The 23,031-nt window shown below is 38.6% G+C and overlaps 1 protein-coding gene across 1 annotated transcript in view; it reads right to left on the bottom strand.

The window, feature by feature from the left end:
* The window catches only part of LOC126203516 (KIN17-like protein), an 82,285-nt gene extending 70,208 nt beyond the window's left edge, over positions 1-12,077 (bottom strand). Inside the window, exons 1-2 of the mRNA XM_049937841.1 lie at positions 11,922-12,077; positions 381-562 (exon numbers count right to left, since the gene is read on the bottom strand). Of these exons, the coding sequence (XP_049793798.1) occupies positions 381-541 (161 nt within the window). The 5' untranslated portion in view covers positions 542-562; positions 11,922-12,077. The remainder of the gene's footprint in view (positions 1-380; positions 563-11,921) is intronic.
* Positions 12,078-23,031: the final 10,954 nt, after the last annotated feature.

The raw sequence follows: 23,031 nt of genomic DNA, 5'->3' as shown, positions 1-23,031 counted from the left end.
CATTCACTCTAAAAGACTTTTTACAATTGTTAATCCTACCACTGTCCACTTGTACCAGTCAATATGTCAAAATTCAAGTAATGATGCGCAACATTAATCTGACAATATATTTTTATTAAATTATTAAAGAGGCAATATCTTACACACTTCTATAGAACATGACATATGATAATGTCCGTTATTTACTGAAGGGGTTATTTTTCTCTTTTTCTGTCACTTTAAAATAACCTATATATTCCTACTGAAAAATCACCGTTTCACAAAGATCACAAACATTCGTGTATTTTTACATACTCGGTGATGTATATGTACCAAATGTATAACTTCCCATTGTAAAACTTTTAATACACAGACTGAAACTGTATATTTTCAAGTAGTACCTGACAATGCTGGGCTGATCAGATAGTGGTGTCCCCCATGGCATATGCATTGGGGGCACATGCAGCCATGTTGATGATGGAAGACTAGTATGGTGTGGAGGAGGAGATATTTCACCAAACATGCTGTTGTCAAGGTTTTGATAACCAGGCACAAACTGCATGTTTTATATAATGAACAACACCTGAAAATGAAATAGAAAAAACATATCACAAATGTCAAGAACAGAGAATGAAAAACAACATGATAAATGCTGAGTCATAATGAGAAATCAAACGAGATCACTAAAAATAAGAGTCCATCAATTGGCATAAACAATGTAGGACCACTGATCCACTGAAAAAACAGATATTACATAAGCATAGTTATTACGATGAAATAGAGAACTAAAAATTGAATTCAAATGTACTGCATTTCATTCAAATAGGGACAAGCAAGTCAGAATTTTCACTTGTCACATTTGGAAATTATGCCCACCTTCTGTACAACTTGGGGGAATGTATTACACTCAATTGGCTCTATGGATTTCCCCTGGCACTTTCAATAAGGTAATCTGGCACAACTTTGTATACAAAAAATCAAATTGTCACACATCAGATTTCACATTAAACTAAAGGGGATTGCTGTAGTTATCAGCACTGGGCCCTCCAAGTGGATGTTCCTGAGAATGAGTAAGAGGATTCAGAAAGGCTGGGTGTAGCTTGAAGAGGATGTATTGCAGACAGGTTGATATCAGGACACTAGACAGACCATTCATGAGAGTCTTCTGTGTCTATTTGGCAAGGGAATATGGTGGTCTGATAGGACTTTGTGGCTATGTACATAGACAGTGCAGTTAAGTAACAATTGGAGCCATCAAATCTGTAAGGGGATATCCGTGTTTTACAAAGGAACCATGCCTACTCACAATGCCATTACCAATTTTGTCCAAATTGGCGAATTAGGCAAGACTTAGCCAGAAATGAAAGTGACAGATGTGGGAGCTCCAGATGGCCAACCATTCACGAAAAATAGCATTTACGATGTAGGTTCGGTGAAGCATATGCCATTTATGATTGCTCTGTGTCCAGGCACAGGTTACCATGAGGGAATGAGTGCAGAACAGTACTCAGAGGTTTGTGGACTCTAGTCCCTGTGCAGAAACTTTTTTCCAATTTTTAGGTTACTTGCACTGCAAATAAACTGAAAAAATGTTCAGTACATTGCATTTATTAATATTTTTATAAAGGCATGAAAAGTAATTTTTTTACTGGTGCAATGAAGTTCTACACACAGGAGAACAAATTTCTTTTCTCTCATGGGGAGTCAAACAAATCTACAATTATATGATCAGATTTTTTAAAATGAAGGAGAATTACCTTCATGTCAGTATTAAAAAGTGTCCCCCCCCCCCCCCCCCCGCAATGCCCCCCACTAGTGCAACCCAGCAATGTATATTTTTATCATCAGTTAAAGTGTTTGATCAAATAGCTTCAACACTGCTCTTATCTAAAAGAAACACATCACGCAAAGAGTGCATCAAATTACATTCAATTGTTTATCACCAGGTACCCACTTCCTGGCAGATTAAAACTGTGTGCCAGACTTAGATTCGAACTCGGGACCTTTGCATTCGCGGCTCCACGACCATGCTCTGCATTTGGTGGGACCAGCTCAGCGTCATGTACTATGAGGTATTAAAACCATGTGAAACAATCACAGGTGCTCGTTATCGAACACAATTAATGTGTTTGAGCAGAGCATTAAAAGACAAATGGCCGCAAAACAGAGAGAGGCACTATAAAGTGATTTTGCAGCATGACAGCACTCGACCCCATGTTGTAAAAAAAGAGGTCAAAACGTACTTGGAAATGTTAAAATGGAAAGTCCTACCCCACTTTCCATATTCTCCAGACATTGCTCCCTCTGACTATCACCTGTTTAGATCAATGGCACATGAGCTGGCTGACCAACACCTCCAATCTCATGAAGAAGTTACAAACTGGGTCGATTCATGGATCGCTTCAATTTTTTCAATGTGGGATTCATACACTGCCCGAAAGATGGGAGAAAGTAATGGCCAGCGATGAAAAATACTTTGAATGATACATGTGTAACCAATTTGTTTCATTAAAGACTCAAATGATGGGAAAAAACGGCGGAAGCAAAGTTGTACACCTTGTATTTTGTTATTCATTATTAAACCTAATCCTGTATTACCCCTATTTGATTTTGTATTTATAACCCTGTATTCACCTGATCGGAGGTATTGTTCTCCTGCCACCAAACTTCACTAATTCCCACTACATCTAACTTTAACCTGTCCATTTCCCTTTTTAAACTTTCTAACCTACCTGCCCAATTAAGGAAACTGACATTCCACTCTCCGATCCATAGACACCAGTTTTCTTTCTCCTGATCACGACGTCCTCCCGAGTAGCCCTGCCCGGAGATCTGAATGGGGGGACTATTTTACCTCCGGAACATTTTACCCAAGAGGACGCAATTCATCATTTAACTATACAGTAAAGCTGCATGCTCTCGGAAAAAATTATGGCTGTAGTTTCACCTTGCTTTTATCCGTTCGCAGTACCAGCACAGCAAGGCTGTTTTGATTAATGTTACAAGGCCAGATCAGTCAATCATCCAGACTGTTGCCCCTGCAACTACTGAAAAGGCTGCTGCCCCCTTTGAGGAACCACACATTTGTCTGGCTGCTTAACAGATACCCCTCCATTGTGGTTGCAACTGCAGTACAGCTATCTGTTTTGCTGAGGCACGTATGCCTTCTGATCAACAGCAAGGTTCATGGGGGAGTAGAAATCTATCCTTTCATAATATTGTCATTATTCCATCCTGAATTTTCCATTGTTTAATTTTGCCAAAAACATGCTAGGAGCATTGGATGTCTTATCTTTATCTAATGGAGAAAATTAGGAAACTGACGGCTTATTTTACACATGTAATGTAAATCTATGAAATAACATTGTAATCTACCTGAACTGTATGTCTAGAACTGATGAGACTATTTGGAGCTATAATGGAGATGAGTAAGTTCAACTGGATGTAGTTACTTTTAATAATAATATAGAAAAATCAGTAACAGCAATCATGAAAACAATGTCTGGGATGATATAAAGAACTGTAGTCAGTTTGCTAGGGCACTGTTGGTCAGAGGTCTTTCGACTCACCACCTATGTTGCTGTGTGCAATAAATCTACAATGAGAGGTATAATGGCTTAGCTGCCTATTCTTTCACGTTACACACTGACTGAAACTAAAATGTGAATCCAGTTCTCAGCAAGAATTCCAGGACAATGAATAGATCTCGAGTTAAGTATTCTGAGTCACACCATCCAAACAGGCTGATTATCTTTCACTGAGTTTCTAAAATCAATAACTCTACGTAAATTCATTTCATTTAAACATGAAAACATTACGTCACAATATGGTTGAAATAGCAGGGAATTAAATAAAGTTAACTCAAAAGGCTGCTACGCATGCGTCACAGTTTGGTAAACTGAGAACAGCACTGCTTTGACACCAGCAGCAGCCATTTCCATCGTCATCTGTGATGTTCATTAACAGAAATCTATTCCATGGCAGTCTTATTATAAATATTTTCTGGGGCAGTTTTACTTTGCCCAACTTATTTTGCAAAGTATATACTCTACCAAGTAAAACGAGGCAGAACAGAAGTTAAATTACTGAGCACAATAGTAATTTGGAATATCAACAGATATTAACAAAATAATTAAACAAGTTACAAAGTCAGTGAAATCAGATGTTGTAAAATAAAAAGATAGTGGAGTAGGCCTAATGAAGAAATAAAGGGAGCTATAATCAAGATTAGTTTTTGAAAAACAAAATAAAAAAGCTTTATTTACTAATGAAAAATATACAAATAAGCCATTTATAGTTGTTTGTGGGTGATATGGCTCTGCTGATTAGGCGACCCATGGATTAACAGAATATCCCCAGAACAATTACTACAACAAAGAAAAATTAATTTGATGCAATAAACAAGTCATAACAATGTATTCCAAAAGTTGGAGAACATCAGCACACCTAGACGTTAACAATAACTGCTAGCCAAGTACAAAAATGAAACTAGGTTACAATACTGTAAGAAACTTTTATCCCTCACAGACACGGTTTCATCCTAAATGTTCTTAAGTTTTCAAGCATTTGTATATCTGCTAACAGTGTGAGCTTAAAATCAAGAAATGAAAAAATAAGCCTTTTGAAACTAAAATAATAAGTTTACTGTGACATCAAAAACCAAGCAAAGAAGGGAAAGCAGAAAGGTGGAGGAAGTCTATACAATGGCGATGTTCTTGAGGTCAATATTATGGAAATGGAAGAGGATGTAGATGAAGATGAAATGGGATATACGATACTGCGTGAAGAGCTTGACAGAGCACTGAATGACCTGAGTCGCAACAAAGCTCCGGGAGTAGACAACATTCCATTAGAACTACTGACAGCCTTGGGAGAGCCAGTCCTGACAAAACTCTACCATCTGGTGAGCAAGATGTATGAGACAGGCGAAATACCCTCAGACTTCAAGAAGAATATAATAATTCCAATCCCAAAGAAAGTAGGTGTTGACAGATGTGAAAATTACCGAACTATCAGTTTAATAAGTCACAGCTGCAAAATACTAACACGAATTCTTTACAGACGAATGGAAAAACTAGTAGAAGCCGACCTCGGGGAAGATCAGTTTGGATTCCGTAGAAATAGTGGAACACGTGAGGCAATACTGACCCTACGACTTATCTTAGAAGCTAGATTAAGGAAAGGCAAACCCACGTTTCTAGCATTTCTAGACTTGGAGAAAGCATTTGACAATGTTGACTGGAATACTCTCTTTCAGATTCTGAAGGTGGCAGGGGTAAAATACAGGGAGCCAAAGGCTATTTACAATTTGTACAGAAACCAGATGGCAATTATAAAAGTCGAAGGGCATGAAAGGGAAGCAGTGGTTGGGAAGGGAGTGAGACAGGGTTGTTGCCTCTCCCCGATGTTGTTCAATCTGTATATTGAGCAAGCAGTAAAGGAAACAAAAGAAAAATTCGGAGTAGGTATTAAAATCCATGGAGAAGAAATAAAAACTTTGAGGTTCGCCGATGACATTGTAATTCTGTCAGAGACAGCAAAGGACTTGGAAGAGCAGTTGAACGGAATGGACAGTGTCTTGAAAGGAGGATATAAGATGAACATCAACAAAAGCAAAACGAGGATAATGGAATGTAGTCGAATGAAGTCAGGTGATGCTGAGGGAATTAGATTAGAAAATAAGACACTTAAAGAAGTAGATGAGTTTTGCTATTTAGCGAGCAAAATAACTGATGGTTGTCGAAGTAGAGAGGATATAAAATGTAGACTGGCAATGGCAAGGAAAGCGTTTCCAAAGAAGAGAAGTTTGTTACCATCGAGTATTGATTTAAGTGTCAGGAAGTTGTTTCTGAAAGTATTTGTATGGAGTGTAGCCACGTATGGAAGTGAAACATGGACGATAAATAGTTTGGACAAGAAGAGAATAGAAGCTTTCGAAATGTGGTGCTACAGAAGAATGCTGAAGATTAAATGGGTAGATCACATAACTAATGAGAAGGTATTGAATAGAATTGGGAAGAAGAGGAGTTTGTGGGACAACTTGACTAGAAGAAGGGATCGGTTGGTAGGACATGTTTTGAGGCATCAAGGGATCACCAGTTTAGTATTGGAGGGCAGCGTGGAGGGTAAAAATCGTAGAGGGAAACCAAGAGATGAATACACTAAGCAGATTCAGAAGGATGTAGGTTGCAGTAGGTACTGGGAGATGAAGAAGCTTGCACAGGATAGAGTAGCATGGAGAGCTGCATCAAACCAGTCTCAGGACTGAAGACCACAACCACAACAACAACAACAAAACCCAACAAAAAACAGTCTGTTGGTACTGTACACTTTCACACATCTGTGATATCAAAGTCCACTGCTAGCTAACATTCTACACCACACTGTTCCACCCTGAGTGTTGCAACATGCTTGGCTTCTTCTAAAAATGCTGTCCACAGTGGTATGAAGAACTCACTGCTCGAGCCTGACCCACTCTTTGAGGGCTACCCTCCTGTGGTCATCCAGTGCGTGACAAGTATTCTACATCTACGAGCAATACATAGGGGGTTGTAGATTCCTAGAGCCTTCATTTAAAGCTGGTTTTTGATACTTTTTCCAATAGACTTTCTCAAGATAGACATAAACTATCGTCAAGAGTCTACCAGTTCAATTCCTTCAGTATCTCTCAGAAACTCTCTCATGGATCAAACAAACTGTGACCATTCGTGCTGCCCTTTTCTGCATATGTTCAATACCTCCTGTTGGTCCTACCTGGTATGGGACCCACACACTTGAGCAATATTCTAGAATAGAACACATGTCTGATTTGTAAGCAATCTTCTTTGTAGACTTATTGCACTTCCCCAGCATTCTACCAATATACCGAAGTCTATCACCTGCTTTACCCATGACTGAGCTTATATGATCATTCAGTTTCATATTCCCACAAATTGTTAGACCCAAGTATTTGTATGAGATGGTCAAGTATAATCAGAGGATACTACTATTTTCTTTTTTTTTAAAGTGCCCAGTTTTACATTTCTGAACATTTAAAGTAAGTTCCCAGTCTTTACACCACTTTGAAATCTTATCAAGATCTCACTGAATATTTATACAGCTTCTTTCAGATAGTACTTCATTGCAGATAACTACATCATCTACAAAATGTCTGAGGTTACTATTAATATTGTCTGCAAGATCATCAATTTTCAACATGACCAGCAAGGGCCCCAACACACCTCCCTGGGGCACATCCGAAGTTACTTCTACATCTGAAGATGAGTCTCCACCGAACATAATATGCTGCACCTTCCCTATCAGAAAGTCCTCAAGCCAGTCACAAATTTCACCTGATCTGGCAGGGGTTCCACAGGGCCTTCGAGCTTTGTTCAGTTTTGAGGATTTTAACTATTTCTCAACGCCACTGACACTAACATTTATTTCACTCATATTTTCAGTGGTATGAGTATTAATTGGGCCAATTCTCATGGGTTTTTCTTTGTAAAGGAACATCTGAAAACTGAGTTAGACATTTCAGATTTTGCTTTCATACCTTGAAGTTCAGCTCCTGTCTCATTTGCTAGGGACTGAACAGTAATTTTGGTGCCACCAATAGCCTTTACACAACCAGAATTTCTTTGGGTGTTGTGGAATAGCATCTGACAATATTCTGCTATGGTAGTCACAGTAGGCATCATGCATTGCTCTCTCGACAACCAAATGTGTTTCATTCCTGCAAGATGCACTGCAAATTTAAGCTGGTTCGGCCCATCACCGAAATGTTGACTATACGAATGGACAACAGCTACCAATACTGTGCAACCCTCAAATAACCCATGACAGCAATGATAGGAATCCTATATTCATCTATGAAACTGACACAAAACAAGGTCAAACCATGTCCCTACTGAACCTTGGGGATACAAGCCCAAGGCATGAATTGATATCTGGCTGCAGCCGCATTCTTCAATACTGTTCAGCAAGTGACAGATAAATATTTCTCATGTCACTGAAGAAAACCTGACATCACTTACCCACATTCCATTCTAGGTGTTCCCTTCCCCACCACAACAGTCCTGATGCTGAGAGTTTCTGGCTGCTCTTCGTTATGGTCACTTACATGTCACATTGATCATAGAGAGATGACTATATTGTCTGGGTTGACACATCCCTCCCAGTTACCTCCAAAAAAGACAGTGCACACAATTCTCAAGGCTGTCAATTCAACTAAGAACCTCGGCGTTAAAATTACAAACAACTTCAGTTGGAAAGACCACATACATAATATTGTGGGGAAGGCGAGCCAAAGGTTGCGTTTCATTAGCAGGACACTTAGAAGATGCAACAAGTCCACTAAAGAGACAGCTTACACTACACTCGTTCATCCTCTGTTAGAATATTGCTGCGCGGTGTGGGATCTTCACCAGGTGGGATTGACGGAGGACATCAAAAGGGTGCAAAAAAGGGCAGCTCGTTTTGTATTATCACGTAATAGGGGAGAGAGTGTGGCAGATATGATACGCGAGTTGGGATGGAAGTCATTAAAGCAAAGACGTTTTTCGTTGCGGCGAGATCTATTTACGAAATTTCAGTCACCAACTTTCTCTTCTGAATGCGAAAATATTTTGTTGAGCCCAACCTACGTAGGTAGGAATGGTCATCAAAATAAAATAAGAGAAATCAGAGCTTGAACAGAAAGGTTTAGGTGTTTGTTTTTCCCGCGCACTGTTCGGGAGTGGAATGGTAGAGAGATAGTATGATTGTGGTTCGATGAACCCTCTGCCAAGCACTTCAATGTGAATTGCAGAGTAATCATGTAGATTTAGATCCACTGCATTCTCTCTGGGGCAGGTACAAGGTCTAATTTGTAGGTAGTTGTCATTAGTTGGTGCCATTCATGGGGAGCAACCACTACAGAGCACACCTTCAATGTTTCATGTGTGACAACAGGGGTTGAATGTTTGAATGACATCACTGTGGTGCATGCCAATTTAAGAGGTAACTTCTCATGCTGACAACCCTTCTCATGGTAAAGTAAGTGTATATACAAGGCCTGGATCACATCTAACTCAACACTAAACACACAAATGAGCCAATTCACAAGGCACTCTACTGAATTATTCTGAGAATGTGGGTTTGCTTTAACCTCCATTACACACGTGGCTGTTTTTCTGCCAACAGCACACTGGGCCACAGCATGTACTGGAAGAAGATGCACATGACCTATACCTCCATACAGAAAGCGGCAAGCACATAGAGCAGAGCAAGGGTGTGTTCAAAACAATGGCACACGGGGCTCGCACCCTCTCTGATAGTGAAAATCACAATTAACTTAACATATGACGACTGTGTACCAAAATAAAAACTGCTAAAATGAGTGGCAAGTTCATAGAGTCCTCCACCCTGCACCTACTGTAAAACCATCAGAAACAGAAGAGGAACCTCAGGAGGAAGATGCCATTGTGTTTATTCCTTTAGGTGGTGTATTATCCAGAGATATGGGACAAATTCTCCATGAATACTAAGTGGAGACAGACTTCCACCCACCAGCTAAAAGATGGTCACTCCTCGGTAGTATCGACAATGACCTCAGATTACAGAATTACGGTATGTATCAGATACCCTTCCAATGTGGCGAGACAGGTATAAATAATATTATGAAAAAATTGCAACTCACCATATAACAGAACAACAAAAGGACTACTAAACACGTAAGCTTTCAGTCAGAAGGCCGCCATCTGAAATACACAAAACACACACACACTAATGCAAATGCAGCTCACAAAGATATGACCACTGTCTCTGGCTGCTGGGGCCAGAGACAGTGGTCACGTGTGTGTCTACTTCAGAAGAACGCCTTCTGACCAAAAGCTTGTGTGTTTAGTAGTCTTTTTATTGTGCCTGTCTGCAACTCAATGTCTATGCTATATAGTGAGTAGCAATGTATCCTTTTCATAAAATTGTCAAGACATACATAGGTCAGACAATGCGGAATGTCGAAGATTGTTGTCAAGAGCACCAAAGATACATCAGATTGCACAAGACTAAAAGGTCAGCAGTTGCGGAACATTCCCTATCAGAAATTACATTGAATGGATTCCAAAAACATCAAAGTTGTGACACAGGTGTCGAACTCCTGGGCTGGGTCATTAAACAATCCATCAAGAATTGAGTATGAGAATTGGTGATTAATGCTTTGGTGCAGTTGTTCGCTGCAGTGGATAGCTGTTAATGTCACTCATTTGTCATTTTTAATCAGTCCTGAAGCTGCAAACGCATTCAGTTCACTTTTGTGGATACACTCTACCAGTGCAATGCTCTGCATGTATTTGCGGTCTCAGGATTGATTTAAAACACCAAGTACACAACATTAAACAGCTGTCCGCTGCAGAAGAAAACTGCATTACAGGGTTAACAAGAGGAAGGTGATATCCCACTACAAACTGTGAGGCAGGCAGAGGAACAGCAGAGGTGCTGTCAGAATGTATTCGTGGTTGTGAACCAAAGGTGGAGCAATGTGTCAGCAGAAATAATGGGGGAGTAATATTGGGAGCAGATGATGGACAAAGCAGCATGTTGGAGGGAAGGGGAGACAAAAGCAGAATGCTGGCCTCAAATCAAGCATTTCATCAGCATATCAGATCGTAAAGTGGTCACTTGCCGAAATATTGTGGCCAATGAACACTAAAATCCTGCCATTCACCCATGGCCTATTTTGTCAACACCACCAGCATTTTCTAAATATTCTCCTCTTTCAGGTGCCATCAAATTCCTTTCAACTGATGACCAACATAGTAGTAAACTACCGAACTGGATACACAATACTCATTATAATCACAAACTTCACACATTATAAAATAAAATACACTTCCTGCAATCATAAAACTGATGTTAGATGAAATGAGAGAAAAAATCGTTCCCATGTAGCTTTATAAGAAAATGGGAAAATTCAATAAATTGATATCAAATTAAAAACAGATTGGCCATAAGGAGTGCACACACTTCTACTGAAGAAAAGCATGCAATGAATTGCACACTGAGAAATTTGCAGTACAAATGTTGTCTTAAAAGAAAATTAAAATAAAAAACAAATGACATGGTAGAAATACAAACACCGATTACCTCTCAGAGCCTTTTTTAAGAAACTTTAAATCACCCAATGTATGATTCTATGTACACTTGAACTGCATTAACATTAATTGCCCATTATCTCAATCATGGGTAAATAGTAGTGCACAAAATGTTAATTCTGCCTGTTAACTTAACAACTTCTCCTGCAGTTATAAAATTTATATCGTTATATTACATCGCATAATCATCAGAACTTATGTTTAATTACAACAAGTGTTGGGCACGGATGTAATTAAAATGCGTTAGTGCGAACATTTACACTATGGGCCATTCACCGAAACTTCTCTGAGGAATATTTTGTTATTGTTTTGCTTATTTTGCTCCATTGTCTCCAGTATAAATGAAATAGGAGTTTCGTAAAATAACTTTTAATTACAAAGAAAAAAAAACTGATAAAAGAACATTGTGCGTCGCCCACAATTCTGTCATGTTTCCTGGATCACAAAGTGTATAGGCCTACTTTTCCACATTGAAAGGGTGTCAACAAGCAGGAGAGAAGATGAAGCAAAAACTGCAGCATTACCTAATTACCAGAATTCCAGTGGTTGAGCAACTACTCCATCCAATACACTAAAAACGCGAAGTTACTGAAATTATTGAAATGAAATAGCCCGACTGGGTTCGCGCATGACAAATATGAAACTTTTACTTTCACAATACAAATACTTTTAGAATACTGCCGGTTAGTTGGAATTATCAATTACACTTCTGAAAAAACACAGCAGCCGGTTTACAAACCAACACTCATAAACAAACGATTGTGACGCTAAGTGTAACATTACGTTAAAGCTACAATAATGTTCGCACAGGAATTATTGTGGGTGTCTTACGTCTTCAAACTCCTGCAGCTGACGTTCAACAGATATAGTGAACTACAAGTAAACAAATTTAGTGGTTTAAATAGCACATTCACAATGCGTTTACTTTTCCAGCTGACACAACGTAAACATCAACGACTTATTATGACAAAGTCGCAAATATCTCTGGTTGCAGCTCCCCCACTTCTTTGCGGAGGCATAGAGCTCTACATTATTCTAGACGTCGAAGCTCGAAATTACTACCCATATCGTATCCCTGACTTTTTGCACAAATGTTTCCCGTACTAGTTACACTTATCTTATGCACAAGCAAAATAAAAATAGAATGAAAATGTTCGTAATTCCAATGTTTCATAAGGCAAAAACAAATCATGAGTAACGAACCAACAGTAATATTCTTGATGGATCCGAGAAGTAATAGAGTTAAAGTATGCGATCTAACTGACCGTCACTGAACAGGAAAAGTATTGCCTGAACATCAACTTATTAATTTTTGTTATACTGGAAAAGCTAAACAACTCTGTTCTGAAGATTTCTACATTTGTCAAATTTTGATATCGAAAAAACAGCAAACTTTATACAAAATTACTGAAAGCTAAAGACGTGAATTGTTATTAGTTACTCTCTCCGATTTACTTAGACGTTTCCCTACATGAAAAAGTCACAGATAACATTATAATAACTACACTGTGGAGATTAATGTGCGTATGTTTTTTTTTTTTTTTTTTTTTTTACAATACGATAAAATGTTGCATTTACATATAAATATGTAACCCCGTCTCTTGGATGGGTAATTTGTTTTACTCAAAAAGTCTTCAGGGCACCTTCATCAACTTAAGAAGTTATTCAAAACGGTTCTTGAACGATCACAGCGTCAGACTGACATCATTTACTGATGTCCTGCTGAATGGTATGAGGGGTTTAAGCGGCGTAAATACAGTAAATTGTTTCGCATCTTCATTGCAGTTATACTTCTGAAATAATTTTTATCAGATTTTCCATATGTGTACGTGGTTTCAGTACACTGCTATATCAGTAATTTATTAAAACTGGTACTGTGTATGCAAATACTGAAATGTGCTTTTTGTTTATATGATTTTATTCAGTAAAAACACCATCAGTTGTAGTATTTTCTCGTCTGTTTCTTGCTGTTAGTGTGGATGTGACGTCTACATTCAGTTTTCACTAGAATTTTCGTCTTTGGTATGGAACAGTAAATAAAAATGAAAAAAAACTATGAGAGGATAACCAGAGAACAATGACACATAGTCTGGCTGACATCAAGTCCATTCGTGAGGCAATATTTTTTGGAGAGCCAATAACACGAATCTAAGGCAGCTGTAGGGAAGAAAGGAGTGAGAGAAAAGATTGTTTCCTCACTCCCCATCAAGCTCCTTGCAGTCATTTTTCTCAGCTTTCTATTGTATATTAGTCATGACAATGCATTCAATGCTGTTCATGGTAGCTCACCTTGCTTCTGTAATTTTTATTCACTATTAGATCTACTGCTGTATTACCCCTTTTCGATTTTGCGTTGATAACCTTGAACTCACTTCACCAGAAACTCCATCCTTTCTGTTACAGCATAAAACTAAATTTTATTATATCTAATGTTAACCTACATAATTCTGTTTTTAAATTGTGTAACTCACCTTCTTGATTAAGGGATTCTGATTCTTAGAATGTCAGATTTGTTTATCCTGATGACAACACCCTTCCGAGTATTCTCCACTTGGAAATTGGCATGGCGTACTATTTTACCTCCGATATATTTTACCCAAGAGGATCTACATCAACACACAAACTTCATAAGCCATCATATGGTGCATGTGGGAGGGTACTTTGTACAATTACTAGTCATTTCCTTTCCTGCTCCACTTGCAAATAGAGACAGGGAAAAACAACAGTCTATATATCTCCTCATGAGCCTTAATTTCACTTATCTTATCTTTGTGGTCTTTATGCAAAATGTATGTTGGCAGCAGTAGAATCATTCTGAGGTCAGCTTCAAACGCCTGTTCTCTAAATTTTCTCGATAGTGTTTTATAAAAAGACAGCCGTTTTCTCTCCAGGGATTTCCATTTGAATTCATGAAGTCAGATAAACTGCAAAATCTCAACCTCTTTGTATACAGCAGAAGCCCAGTAATTTCTCTTTTCAAAAAATAGGAAACGTAATAACTGTAAAAACTATCATGGCATCAGTCTTCTAAACACTGGCTACGAACAGTACTCAAAACTAGTCAATAACTACATGAAAAATATCACAGAAGCTATTATTTCTGAAGAACAAAATGGATTTGAATGAGGTCATTCATGCACAGACAATGTGTTTGTAATTAAAAACACTGTAGAGAATGTATTGTAGAAACCCATATAACCTTTATCGACCTTGGGAAGCCTTTTGAACATGTGAACCATGATATCTTCAGGAAGGTTATGTCTGAATATGGATATCTTTATCACCTAATACAGGTAGTGAAAAGTCTTTACAAAAATGGTGTAATAAACACAGGTAGGACTCTATTAGAAGAAATAATTTATTACCAAGATGTTAGACAATTACCTAACCTTTGTCATAATTACATTGACCTCATTCTTTGCTAATGGAAATGTAAAGTAAACAAAGAAATTAAGATAATGAATGAGGAATAACTGAATGTATTTTTGTCTGCTGATGATATCGTTATTATTCAAAAGAATGAAGGTGACCCTCAAAGACCAATATACCAACTGAACGAAAGAGCAAGAAATACAACTTTAAAATTTTAAGCAATCAAACAAGAATAATGACATTCTGAGGAAAATATACAGTTAGATCAAAAATTGTTTTGGATAATTTAGTTGTAGAACAAGTCTCTCAAATCTCCTACTTAGGCTGTACTGTCAGTTTTGATTTTGACTCTGATACTGAAAAAAATACAGAAATTCCTAACTGCCTGTAGACCATTAGCGGAATATTGGACCATATAGTACAAAAAGAGCCCATATTGAAATTCTATAAAGTGATGGGAGATCTTGTGTTACCCTATCTAAACGAAAACAGCTGATATGAGGTTTCTAAGGAAGATGAAGAGCTGCACAGGAAGAGACATGCTTAGAAACAAAGAAAATAGAACAGAATTACATATTTTCAACACACATGAAAAATTCAAAATATCGCGAAGATTGGAGACAACACCTCGTAAGAATGCCAGGCCACAGAATTCCCCAGAAGATCCTAAAATACAAGCCAAATGGGAAAACAGGTATCAGAAGACGTCAGGAATGATTTTGTCTGTGAGTTCAGAACAGGCAACATCCTAACCCTTGAAAGAAAAATGATGATGATAATGTTCATGTATCATCCCTGTAACACTTGCATGTTGATTAAACCTATCAGTAACAAATCTAGCAAGCCATCTCTTAATTGCTTCTATGTATTGCTTTAATCTGACCTGATGGGGATGGCAAACATTCGAGCAGTACTCAAGAATGCGTCGCACTAATGTTCTATATGTGGACTCGTTTACATATGAACCATACCTTTCTCAAATTCCCTCAGTTAATTTAAGTCGACCATCTACCTTCCCTACAACCGTCCTAAGATGCTCATTCCACTTCATATCACTGCACAGAATTATGCCTAGATTCTTAATCATTCTGACTGTGTCAATCAGCATATTATTAATGCTGTATTGGAACATTACAGGATACCGCCATCATTCAATCATGCAGTAGAACTCTATGTCTTTGAGAAATATACTGGCAGTAGTTTCCTCTTGTGTACAGTAATTTGCAGTACTAACATAGCAAGCCCATTTCACCAAATATAACAAGGCCAGATAAGTCAGTGATCCAGTCTGCTGGCCCTCTTCAAGCACCATATGAGTATGTTAGTGTGACCTCTCTAAAAGATGTACACTATGTGATCAAATGTATCTGGACACCTGGCTGAAAATGACTTACAAGTTTCTGGCGCCCTCTATCAGTAATGCTGGAATTGATTATGGTGTTGGCCCACCCTTACCCTCGATGACGGCTTCTATTCTCGCAGGCATACGTTTGATCAGGTGCTGGAAGGTTTCTTGGGAAATGGCAGCCCATTCTTCACAGAGTGCTGCACTGAGGAGAGGTATCGATGTCGGTCGGTGAGACATGGCACGAAGTTGGCGTTCCAAAACATCCCAAAGTTGTTCTATAGGGTTCAGGTCAGGACTCTGTGCAGGCCAGTCCATTAGAGGGATGTTATTGTCTTGTAACCACTCCGGCGCAGACCGTGCATTATGAACAGCTGCTCGATTGTGTTTAAAGATGTAATCGCCATCCTCGAGTTGCTCTTCAACAGTGGGAAGCAAGAAGGTGCTTAAAACATCAATGTAGGCCTGTGGTGTGATAGTGCAATGCAAAACAACAAGAGGTACCAGACCCCTCCACGAAAAACACCACACGACCACACCATAAAACCCCCGCCTCCGAGTTTTACTGTTTGCATTACACACGCTGGCAGATGACGTTCACCATGCATTCGCCATACCTACATCCTGCCATCGGATCGCCACATTATGTACCGTGATTCGTCACTCCACACAACGCTTTTCCACTGTTCAGTCGTCCAATGTTTACCCTCCTTACACCAAGCGAGGCGCCGTTTGGCATTAACCAGCGTGATGTGTGGCTTATGAGCAACTTCTCGACCATGATATCCCAGTTTTTTCACCTCCTGCCTAACTGTCGTAGTACTTGCAGTGGATCCTGACGCAGTTTGGAATTCCTGTGTGATGGTCTGAATAGATATCTGCCTATTACACATTACGACCCTCTTCAACTGACAGTAGTCTCAGCCAGTCAACAGACGAGGTCAGTTTGTATGCCTTTCTTCTGGACGTGTCCCTTCACGTTTCCATTGCATTATTACATCGGGAACAGTGGGCCTAGCGATGTTTAGGAGTGTGGACAGACGTATGACATAAGTGACATCCAATCACCTGACCACAATCGAAGTCTGTGAGTTCCATAGAGCGCCCCATTCTCCTCTCTCACGATATCTAATGACTACTGAGGTCATTGATATGGAGTACCTGGCAGTAGGTGGCAGCACAATACACCTAATATGAAAACCGTATGTTTTTATGGGTGTCTGGATACCATTGATCACATAGTGTACTTCTGATGTGGTTGTACCTACAATACGTATATTTTTATTGGTGCGGCATACAAACCACTGCGCTGTGACGATGTTCATTTAAGTATAACTTCACAATTTTCTTTTGGAGATTCTATGGACATGATGAATAACTATTTCTGATTCATATGTATGTATACAGACTGAAGTGACGAGTATCAACGAATGAAAAGCAACTGGTGTTGATGACATCCCTGCAGAGTTGCTGAAAAATCAAGTAATAACATGAAAAATCGATATATATATATATATATATATATATATATATATATATATATATATATACACGGTTAAGAGCAGGATAGAAAGAAAGGGAATAGCCATACTGCAGAGGACCAACGTGAATTTAGAGATGTCAGAGGAACAAGAGAAGCGATTTTGGCCTTGCATATGCATTTGGGGAGATGGGTTGATATAAATAGATGGACTTATCTTACCTTCATTGTCTTAGATAAAGCTTGTGAGAATTTGAACTGGGAGCTACTCTGATGTCTATTAAGTATGTAGGACTGAACCAAAAGTTTAGACGAATGATTATTCAACTGTATCAAAACCAAAGAAGGAAAATCAACATTAATAAGGCAGATGAAGAGGCCAGAATTAGAAGAAGAGTTAGACAAGGACGTCCCCTACCTCAATGTTTATTTAATGTGTTCATTGAGGAATCTGTTCAGATCATGGATAAGAAGACAATGGCAATAGCAGCCAATGATGAATGGATACATTGTATCAGATTTACAGATGACATCAAAATAGTTGTAGACTCTGAAAAAGAGGTGACTAGAATGTTGCAAGTCCTATCAGACACTTTTACATTACGGAAATGTAAAGTAAACAGATAGAAAAGAAAGTAATTGTCGTATGTAAAATATGGAAGAAATTAAACCCAATATAAAAACTGATGCTGTCATAAGTATAAGGGGTGCCCAAATGAAAACGAGACTACAGGTTATATATATAGAAATTTTAATATCAATATTATAATTACAGTTCATGTGGAACAGTCACAGTCACTATCATTATTGTCACTGAGATTAATGCACTAATCCTGGAGTGTGGGAGGGGAATGGATGGCTTCAGTGTAGAAAGTCCTGGGCCACTGATGGACCAGTTTTCCATGGTGTACTACATGTTGTTGTTGTTGTTGTGGTCTTCAGTCCTGAGACTGGTTTGATGCAGCTCTCCATGCTACTCTATCCTGTGCAAGCTTCTTCATCTCCCAGTACCTACTGCAACCTACATCCTTCTGAATCTGCTTAGTGTATTCATCTCTTGGTTTCCCTCTACGATTTTTACCCTCCACGCTGCCCTCCAATACTAAACTGGTGATCCCTTGATGCCTCAAAACATGTCCTACCAACCGATCCCTTCTTCTAGTCAAGTTGTGCCACAAACTTCTCTTCTCCCCAATCCTATTCAACACCTCCTCATTAGTTACGTGATCTACCCACCTTATCTTCAGCATTCTTCTGTAGCACCACATTTCGAAAGCTTCTATTCTCTTCTTGTCCAAACTGGTTATCGTCCATGTTTCACTTCCATACATGGCTACACTCCATACAAATACTTTCAGAAACGACTTCCTGACACTTAAATCTATATTTGATGTTAACAAATTTCTCTTCTTCAGAAACAATTTCCTTGCCATTGCCAGTCTACATTTTATATCCTCTCTACTTCGACCATAATCAGTTATTTTGCTCCCCAATTAGCAAAACTCCTTTATTACTTTAAGTGTCTCATTTCCTAATCTAATTCCCTCAGCATCACCCGACTTCATTCGAACACATTCCATTATCCTTGTTCTGCTTTTGTTGATGTTCATCTTATATCCTCCTTTCAAGACACTATCCATTCCGTTCAACTGCTCTTCCAAGTCCTTTGCTGTCTCTGACAGAATTACAATGTCATCGGCAAATCTTAAAGTTTTTACTTCTTCTCCCTGGACTTCAATACCTACACCAAATTTTTCTTTTGTTTCCTTTACTGCTTGCTCAATATACAGATTGAATAACACCGGGAAGAGGCTACAACCCTATCTCACTCCCGTCCCAACCTCTGCTTCCATTTCATGCCCCTCGACTCTTATAACTGCCATCTGGCTTCTGTACAAATTGTAAATAGCCTTTGGCTCCCTGTATTTTACCCCTGCCATCTTTAGAATTTGAAAGAGAGTATTCCAGTCAACATTGTCAAAAGCTTTCTCTAAGTCTAGAAATGCTAGAAACGTAGGTTTGCCTTTCCTTAATCTTTCTTCTAAGATAAATCGTAAGTTCAGTATTGCCTCACATGTTCCAATATTTCTACGGAATCTAAACTGATCTTCCCCGAGGTCGGCTTCTATCAGTTTTTCCATTCGTCTGTAAAGAACTCGCGTTAGTATTTTGCAGCTGTGACTTATTAAACTGATAGTTCGGTAATTTTCACATCTGTCAACACCTACTTTCTTTGGGATTGGAATTATTATATTCTTCTTGAAGTCTGAGGGTATTTCGCCTGTCTCGTACATCTTGCCCACCAGATGGTAGAGTTTTGTCAGGACTGGCTCTCCCAAAGCTGTCAGTAGTTCCAATGGAATGTTGTCTACTCCCAGGGCCTTGTTTCGACTCAGGTATTTCAGTGCTCTGTCAAACTCTTCATGCAGTATCGTATCTCCCATTTCATCTTCATCTACATCCTCTTCCATTTCCATAATATTGTCCTCAAGTTCATCGCCCTTGTATAGACCCTCTATATACTCCTTCCACCTTTCTGCTTTCCCCTCTTAGCTTAGAACTGGGTTTCCATCTGAGCTTTTGATATTCATACAAGTGGCTCTCTTTTCTCCAAAGGTCTCTTTAATTTTCCTGTAGGCTGTATCTATCTTACCCCTAGTGAGATAGTGTACTGCATGTGAGACTAAAAATTTGATGCATTAAGCTGAAACTGGACAGCAGTCATGTGACATTCCACATGCATGTGGGCAAGACAACTTTATGTAAGTGTTCTTAAGGATTCAATCACACCTAAATATTTGTGAGAAGCAATACTATAAATATGATTGCTGCTCATTTCATTAGCAAATTTTGCTCTTAGGTTCCTACCTAAACCACATCCTCTCAAATTGCAGCATATAATTGTAATCTCTGAAAGTTCTTAACCAATTCCATTGGAATTTTGAGCAAAATGTAAGTCTATGATATTTATTCGTAACTGCAGAATCTTTCTGAAATTAGCTGCATTAGGTATAAAGATATTAAACATACATATTTGTGATGCACCACTCAAACTCGGATTTCCCACTTGTTCTGAGAATTCACCTTAATTATTTAGGCTATCCAAGCACACTTCCCAGACCAGTCCAGACTTAGGTATGTTTCTTCAGGTATGGTTAAAATAAAATATTAAAAATGTTCAAAATCTTAAATCTCTGAAAGTTTTTCACTGATTGCTTTCAAATTATCGTACAACATTGCTTTCAGATACACATGAATTTTTAATACCTACTTTAGTGCCCCATGGTATATACTCATAGTAAAAGGGTTCCAAGATTATCAAAAATTTCATGTTCGTTTCTTCAAAATCTTAAATCACAGAAAGGTCTTCACCAACTGCTTTGAACTTTTGCCACAATATTGCATGCAAAAATGCATGTGTTCTTATAAATCTGCTTTTCGTTATACATGATATGCAAATCAATATTTAGTGTATAAAAGGGAAAATGTTGTTAAGAAAAATTTCGAAACTTTCTCGATCGATTTACTTCAAATTTTAAATGATACTCTGCCAAAAATTCAGAGGGTCAGAGACCATATTTTTTTAAATAATAATATAGAGGTTTTCTGTTGAAACTGAAATAAAAAGAAGCTGCTTTGTCGTAGAAGTGTGTGGTTTTGCTTCCTCTGTCGCAGCCAGTTTTAACTACAGCAGAGGGTCATTTAAAACATTTGACACATTGTTTCTGCCTTATTCAGTATATTTTTTCTCGTTATATATATTTTTAAACATTAATTGTACAGAATGAGACTTTCGCTCTGCAGCAGAGTGTGCACTGATAAGAAACTTCCTGGCAGATTAAAAGTGTGTGCCGGACCGAGACTCGAACTCGGGACCTTTGCATTTTGCGGGAAGTTCTCTACCAACTGAGCTACCCAAGCACGACTCACGCCCCGTTCTCAAAGCTGTACTTCTGCAAGCACCTCGTCTCCTACCTTCCTACCTTCCAAGACTTTGAGTCTCGGTCCAGCACACAGTTTTAATCTTCCAGGAAGTTTCATAAATTGTATACACAACAACATGCTATCTTGTTTTCTTCCCCACAGGCGATTTTCACAGAAGACAGGAAAGCTGTATTTCTTGTTCTCATCTTATGATCAGAATACTCCTACAGAATCTGAATGTGCAATATCAACAAACAAGGCTCAGTATAAGAGAATTGGAAGGAAGAGGAGATGGGCAAAAAGAGGGAGTTGAGGAGGTAGAAACAGGGGGAGAGGGAGATTAGAATGTATATTTAGTTCCCATACATATTAGTAACGTGTGCTTTCTCTTTTCTTTCTTTTCCATTTTAATACAACAAAAAGCAGCTGGGTACAGCTAATATTCTGAATAAACAGCAAGGTATTGTCAACAAACAAGACTAGAAACCTGTTTGCCCCTCATTTTACTTGAAGCAATTTAAGCTGTACTCTTAGGTGTCTGCCTAACCCTACCACCAGAAATCACAACATATTCGAAAATAAACAGCCAAATATTTGTGAGAGGCGGAAGTATAGATCTGTCCTTGCCTGACTACACCATCGGAAATCACGACATATTCGCAAAAAAAAGGATAAATATTTGTGACTGGAAGGAATGTAAATGTCATTGCTGGTCGTTTCACTGGGAGAAATTTCATCTTTCGTTTTTTAATCAGATTTAAGTTTATAAATGAGTGGAGCTCTTTACCGAGAGAACATCCTCCTATATATAAATAATATGGAATATTGCACAACATACTTCTATAACATGAGTAAGAGACACCCAAAATGTGTTAGAAACGCGAACATGAGAAGAAAATGAAATATTAGTGTGTATCTAGTACTGTAACAAACCTTCTTCCTTCGACTCCATAATGGCACTTTTCTGACCATAGGACCACAGGGAACACACACACAATGTTTTGCTATCCAGCTGTTCACAGGACATTTTCTTTGGACTTTTACAGGCAGTGTGTCATTAGTGACATTTAATTACAACAAATCGCATCTAGATTGATAAACCTTCATTGTGCCTTTGCCTTGAAACAGCATGTCATAACACACTAGTTAGAATATGGAAACAACAGAAATATAATGAAACCAACATGGCGTCTCAAGAGTGGCAAGCAAGGGACGTCACTTGATTGCTTTCTGATTTCAGCTGAATGCCAGACGCACTTATGAATTTTAGTGATTCATATGTACTGCACCTCCTTCTCCAACTCCTTCTCGCAAGTGAACCTAGACTGTTTTAAAAGACCAAAGACTGGGAGTTACGAAGGGAGATATCGGTGCTGTAAGGAAGATGTTTGAGGAACTTGCATCAAAATTTCTGAAAGAGCTTGAAGATCTTCTTTGCCACATGTGGCCAAGTGTTGTTTTGAAAAAGCGCTATCCCATTTCAGAACTTGCTCCTGTACTTGTTCTTGATGGCCTGTTTGAAACTCAACAGTGTTTTGCAATACTGCTAAGGGTTAAGTGTTACACCCTTTGATAGCCTGTTGATGGGTAGAGGTTCCTCATCGTCGAAATACAAACTGATCATCATTTATCCATCCAGTGGGGAAGAATGGACTTTTTTTGGATGAGGGTCTCTGAGATGCCCTTCCATGCTCATATATTTGGAGGTAGGGTCGAAGTGGTGACACCACATTTCATCGCATGCCAAAAGATGAGCAACGAAAGTCGCTCATCATTAACAATCTTCAAGGGAAAGCCATCGAGAAGAGGGTAGAGAGCGA

Source organism: Schistocerca nitens, chromosome 9 (genome assembly GCF_023898315.1).
Source record: "Schistocerca nitens isolate TAMUIC-IGC-003100 chromosome 9, iqSchNite1.1, whole genome shotgun sequence".
NCBI classification, from domain to species: domain Eukaryota; kingdom Metazoa; phylum Arthropoda; class Insecta; order Orthoptera; family Acrididae; genus Schistocerca; species Schistocerca nitens.
Note: the sequence above shows the minus strand (reverse complement) of the source record. Positions and strands in the feature narration are given on the sequence as shown.